This window comes from Scardinius erythrophthalmus (genome assembly GCF_964197995.2).
Source record: "Scardinius erythrophthalmus genome assembly, chromosome: 21".
Lineage (NCBI taxonomy): Eukaryota > Metazoa > Chordata > Actinopteri > Cypriniformes > Leuciscidae > Scardinius > Scardinius erythrophthalmus.
The window spans coordinates 23,623,563-23,629,880 of NC_138241.1; the positions used below are offsets into that span (position 1 = coordinate 23,623,563).

Here is a 6,318-nt window from a genome sequence, read left to right on the forward strand (position 1 = left end):
TGTCTGATGGTTTCTTGTGAAGTTCTCCACATAAAGTGATGGTCTTTGACACTTACTGACTACAGTTAGCAGATGTATACTTTAAAGCTGTCTGTTGTTGCATGTTGCAGATTATGGGCTAAAAAAAATTCATTGCAAGGGCTAGCTAAGACTGGCTTGTGTTTTTCAGCTCTTTCTCCATGGGGTCCTCTTGTTGGTGTCAGGAAATGTGAGGTTTCATGCGGCCTTCATGTGGAGTTTGAAATATTGTAATTTTAAGTTGCTTGCACAAGAACGACCACACAAAGTCATATTTATCCAAGGGATGCTCTGAGTAATGTAGACAAAGTAAAGTAACATTTTAACATCAAAGATGGAAGACAACTTTGCAGTTAATTTTATTGAATGATTTAATTGGTTCATTGGGTTCATTGACCTGAAGTTTGTTCAGCCTCAGTTCTATTTGCTGTCCTTCGGATGAGACGTAAAACCGAGGTCCTGACTCTCTGTGGTCATTAAAAATCCCATGGTACTTCATGTCAAGAGTAGGGGTGTAACCCCGGTGTCCTGGACACATTCTACCCACTGTCCCTTGCCAATCATGGCCTCCTAATAATCCCCATACACTGAATTGGCTCTATCACTCTCTCTCCTCTCCACCTATAGCTGGTGTAGAGCACTGGCGCCGTTGTACTGTGGCTACCGTTGCATCATCCAAGTGGATGCCACACACCGGTGGTGGTTGAAGAGAGATTCCCTGATATGATTATAAAGCGCTTTGGGTTTACAGTAGTACATATGAAAGCGCTATATAAATGCCTCATTCATTCATTCATATGTGCCTTTTTCAATAAAAATATGGTGTCACATATGTAAAACTTAGAGTTAGTTCACCCAAAAATGAAAATTCTCTCATTTACTCACCCTCGTGTCGTTCCAAACCCAAGACTTTCGTTCATGTTCAGAACACAAATGGAAATATTTTAATGTTGACTGTCATTATTGACAGTCCACACAACTAACACTTTTATGCCTAAAAAAGTTAATGAAGAGAGATTGTAAAACTAATCCGTATGAATCGAGCGGTTTAGTCCAAATTTTCTGAAGAGACATCATCGCTTTATATGATGAACAGATTGAATTTAGGCTTTTATTCACAAATAAACATTCATCAACGCACTCATCAGATATGGTAAACTGAAGCTCAAGCATGCTTGCTTGATGTATGAGAAACAATGAGGTTCATTCTCATGTGTTTGAGCTTCAAGCAAGAACTAATGAGGTGTAGAGCAGGTTTGGTTGAGCTTCTGTTTATGTTCGCTGATCAATGCTTATATGTGAATAAAGTCTCAATTCAATCTGTTCATCATATAAAGCGATCAAGTCTCTTCATAAATTTTGAACTAAACCGCTTGATTTATATGGATTTGTTTTACGGTCTCTTTATGAACTTTTTGAAGTAACAAAGTGGTAGTTGCTTGGACTTTCAATATCTTCATTTGTGTTTCAAAGATGAATGAAAATCTTACGGTTTGGAATTATATGAGGGTGAAAAAATGATGACAGAATTTTCATTTTTTGGTCAACTATCCCTTTAAGACCTGCCCTTCACTGATTGCCTCAGGTTATTGAACAATAATGTTTAATAAATCACTAATTAATACATTAATAAATATTCATATTTTATTTATATATTTGTAATTATAATAATTAGTAATTTATGTAATAATTCTAATGATATTTTGGGCGATTTACTTATTATTTAATAGTGATTTATCTATTAGCCATTATTGTTCAATAACATTATTCAGTATTTTTATACATGTTATTTTCATGCAAATTCGATCATTATTATAAATGTTTAGTCTCTCTAGAACACAAGCCTTATAACCCATTAGATTAATCAACCCAATAATTAATGCATAAATCATGTTGTGTAAAAGTGATGTAGTATCCTGGAGTGTTCAGCTATGCTTGTCTAATGGTATAACAGAAGTGACAGCAATTTTGACATCCATTGTTTTTGTTTTGACTACTTCCACATTTTTGTCTGACTTGAATGTGTGACATGTCATAATAGTGACTTCCTAACTCTGGATTAGGGAACTAACCAGGTGCTCTTGAAGGCAGCAGTAGCTCAGTTTCAAATGGTAAATCACGGTGCTGGAGTGGGTTGCCAAACTTGCCACACATGGATTTTTCTGAACCTCCTCAAGAATCTAATATTGGGTTCTCTGAAGTGCTCTTCTTACTGTAAAGCAAAGTTATATCAGTCTCATTCAACCCTAATGGAGGCTAATGCCATGAATAAAACACAAGCGTATTGCAGAAGGCATTCGAGAGGGAACAGCGGGACAGTTAATACATTATTTTAGCCTGAAAGGGGACAGATTATTCCAAGTGAATGCAGAAAATAGACTGACACTGTCTTTCAAATGCTATTTTAGAGAGCTGATCCATTTCTGCACAAGAATTGTCATGCTGAAGAACCGCCAAATTATATAATTGCCTCTCCTTGAGTTCAAGGCCCAAGCAGGGCTCTTATAGCTCATCAAGTGAAAATGGCACATCCCTCTATTTCTTTCTGCATGTCTTGTGGTAACTTCACTATCTTTCCACAGTGCTAACTTTGTTTCTGCCTCTGCTGTCTTATAGATGATTAGCATCATGCTAACTGATGCTAATCATCAGTTATGATGATTTCATTTTATCAGTTTCATCAGTTTCATTTTACATGACACTACTGTAAAATGAAAACGTACTTTGAGCTTCTTTAGGTCAATGAAGTCTTTTTTCACCAAAATAAAATGACCATTTTTGACAGCAGAAAGTCTCACACGTTTGCCGAACAGCCGATCTGTGAACGAGGCAAATTTTCAGCTCAACAATAGTTTAACAAGCTTATACTTTTCCACAGGTGACAAGGTGGAGATATTCCCTGTCCTGGAGATAGACCAGAGCGAGATAGTGGACACCAACGGTGCTGGAGACGCCTTTGTTGGAGGTACTGTACTACTAAACCATAAAGATATACTTTCAAAGGCCCATAATAACTTTGAACCAGTAGTTCACTCAAAAATGTAAATTCTGTTGTCATTTATTCCACCCTCCTGTCGTTGCCAACATGCATGACTTTCCTTTTTTCTGTGGAACTGACAATGATTTCAACTATTTTTCTCCATACAATGAAAGTCAGTGGTGTCCAAAACAACATTTTGACCCCTTTCACTGTGGATTAAAAAATCACATTTTTCAAATGTTCTTTGTTTGTTTTTTTGTGTTCAGCAGAAGAAAGTAATTTCAGTCAGCACACAAATGGATTGAATTGTTGAAACGGGTGTTTAAGACTTGTCCTAGACAAAAGTATGTTTAAAGTAACAAAACAATAATAATTAAATACTTTATTTATAGTATTATTATTATTATATAAACCCAATAATTAATGCATAAATCACAGAAGAAAGAAATTCCAGTCAGCACACAAATGGATGTGGAATTGTTGAAACAGGTGTCCAAGACTCAGAATAGTCCTAGACGAAGGTATGTTTGATGGAAAATCACTATTGACAGGACAATTTAATCCAGGATTAGGTCTGATCTGTAACCACTGGGAAACTGGACCATGATGCAAGAGCTCTGACACGCAATGCTTATTTATTTCCTGTGCAGCTGCTCGGGAATGACAATTTGTAGATCTACAGTAATATATACTTCATTTAATTTGGCTTAGTTCAGACACATGAAGCCGCCAATGTACTATTGTACTATTTTAACCTCAGATAACACAGCTAAGGGGAAATAGATGACTTTCATGATGGATTAGTGGAGTTTCCAGACTACCCACAGCCGTTATCATTAATCTGCGTGTTTTGCTAATAAGTGCGCGTTCAGATAGCCGCTGCGTGTCTACTCCGATCTGAACTGTGAAGTCATCCATCAAACGCGTAAAGCACGACGCTGTTTGGCTCCCCGTGAAAAACAGAAATATCGATGTTGATCAAGCTGTTCGCGAGGGTCTTTCGGGTCCGCGTAATTTATCTTCATACGACGCCTCTTACGTGGCCCTCTGCTTCTCAAAGGCCAAGAGTCTGATTTGCTAACATGTCTTCCTGTAGCTCTTCCAGGACAACCTTTGCGACTAATAGAGCTGTGAGCGTGTTTGCTCAAACGTCGTATTGATTTTTTTAAACTCCTTTATCCGTTCCAACAAGAGGTTGGAGGCCAGCTCTCTGCCACGTTGGAAAATGAATTTGCCAGCTGTTTTTCAATGCGCTGCTGCAGAGAGCAGAGATCTAGGTGGGAGGGTTCAGAGCCCGAGGGAAGCTGGAGGATTTCTGTATCGCACATCACTAAAGGGGGCCTTTTGCATCACCTTTCCCCTTTAAGCCTGATTTCCTTAATTTTTTAAAAGAAAGTACATGCAACAAAATCGATTCCCAACTACGTGTTTTCTAAGCTAACAATCGCCGGCATATGTTTGTGTGCGCTTTATGCGCTCGGATGTGTGTTCATGTGTGCGTTCATTAAACATATGTTTGTGCACGCTTTCGATTAAGATTAAATCTGTCTACTTTCTTGCACCCAAATCTGATTTGTGCCCCTTTTTTTTTCATTGTCTGGTTGCATGTTTGTGCAGGTTTCCTGTCTCAGCTGGTACAGGATAAGACCTTTGAGCAGTGCATCCGTGCTGGACACTACGCTGCTAACGTCATTATTCGCCAGGCGGGCTGCACATTCCCAGAAAAGCCCGACTTCAAGTGATGGGCCGCTTTGAGACCGGAAGATATGGCCACCCAAGTGTTTTATAGGATTAATGCCTTTTTTAATTGACTTTATCTTCTGTTCCTCTTTCCTCTCTTGTTCACGTGCCTGTTTTCTGTCTCACGGCCTAATTCAATCACGGAGACATATTTCACGTTAAAAACTGTTTACAAAGGAGGAATTTCTGTGTTGCAAAAATGTATTTGTTTTTACTTAAGCCATTTTAGTGATGAAGTTAAGAGTGAGGATCATAACCAGCATCTTTTCAGATGTGGTTTTTACTAACAAAATTACCTTGATGACATGGTAATACCATACTGCTGTAACAACCGAAGCAGATATTTCAAATATACATTATAAAACCCAGACGAATCATTTGAACTTTATTGAAATCAAAAGCTTATTTTGTCTCAGAGGAATTGTGTTGGCTAGTCCTGCTGTTGTAAACCAAATGTAATTGTGAAAAGCACACTCAAATGTGTAATATACAAAGAAATCTGTTGTTTTGTGAGCACAACCTCTGCCAAATAAAAATAAGAGGCTCTTTTTCTGCTGTCACTTTTATTCTTTTCACAACCTTATAATTAGTCATGTAGACTAGATGTTTCGTTGCTTGAAATATGATTGTATTGTGAATAATCTGTGTTTTTGGTTCAACAGAGAACCTCTTTCTATGGCTGGAATAGTAAGAGTAGTATGCTAGTGTCCGGTTCCTAATTCAGCACAGGACTCAACTTTTGGCCTATTTTACTCTCTCAGCATCTCACCTCTGTGTTCTATTGGATGGTTAGAGAGCCTGCAGCTTCTTCCTGTCCCATTGATGACAGTGGCAGGTCTGCAAGGTTCATCTCTGTGATATGGGATGAGGAGCAGCTATTTGTGAGCATCATTAGACTCAAGGTACAGCTGCCCCTTTGTCCCTGTGTGTGACCGCAATCATAGCGGATTCAGGTTCTGTCACTGACAAACACGGTTTTGGACCCTGGCATCACCGAGCACATGGTTTTAAACAACCCGTGAGTCCATGCGCAATCCTTAATGACAGCAAAGGACAAAGTCCTTGAGCACTTTCACATTTTCAGCTCACACACAGTCACGCTTGTGGGTGTGTGTTTTTTTTTTCCACTTCTCTAATCCTCCCGCTGTGTGTTTTACAATGATGCTGGGTGTTTTTAAGACCTGTGAAAGTTGCCTTTGAGGTTTATAAAAAGTAATTTGATTCACAGGTGTCTTGCTGTTGGACAAAATTTCAGTTAGTAGGTATACTGTAGATGACATTATGGAATTTGAGAGAACTTTTAGTTATGTTTCTGATCTAGAAATTGTACTTGCAATACTTATAATACAAATAATTGTTAGGTACATGTACATATACTTTTGCTGCTATTGAGATATGGTTATGGTTAGTGACAGGTTTTGTGGAATCAGTACCTTTTAGGGTTGAATTGTATATAAATGTGACTCGCAAGGAAGATGTAGAGTCAACAGTGTAATTATTGATGTATATACGGAAATTAATTACTCTCTTAGAAAAAAAAAGATTGTTGGGTTCTATATAGAGCCCTAGGATTCTTAAAA

The 6,318-nt window shown here is 38.1% G+C and overlaps 1 protein-coding gene across 2 annotated transcripts in view; it reads left to right on the top strand.

Moving 5' to 3' along the window:
- The window catches only part of adka (adenosine kinase a), a 160,166-nt gene extending 154,872 nt beyond the window's left edge, over positions 1-5,294 (top strand). For both annotated transcript variants that reach the window (XM_081351505.1, XM_081351506.1), the window contains 2 exons: positions 2,897-2,983; positions 4,616-5,294. In XM_081351505.1, coding sequence (XP_081207631.1) covers positions 2,897-2,983; positions 4,616-4,740 — 212 coding nt within the window. In that variant the 3' untranslated portion in view covers positions 4,741-5,294. The remainder of the gene's footprint in view (positions 1-2,896; positions 2,984-4,615) is intronic.
- Positions 5,295-6,318: the final 1,024 nt, after the last annotated feature.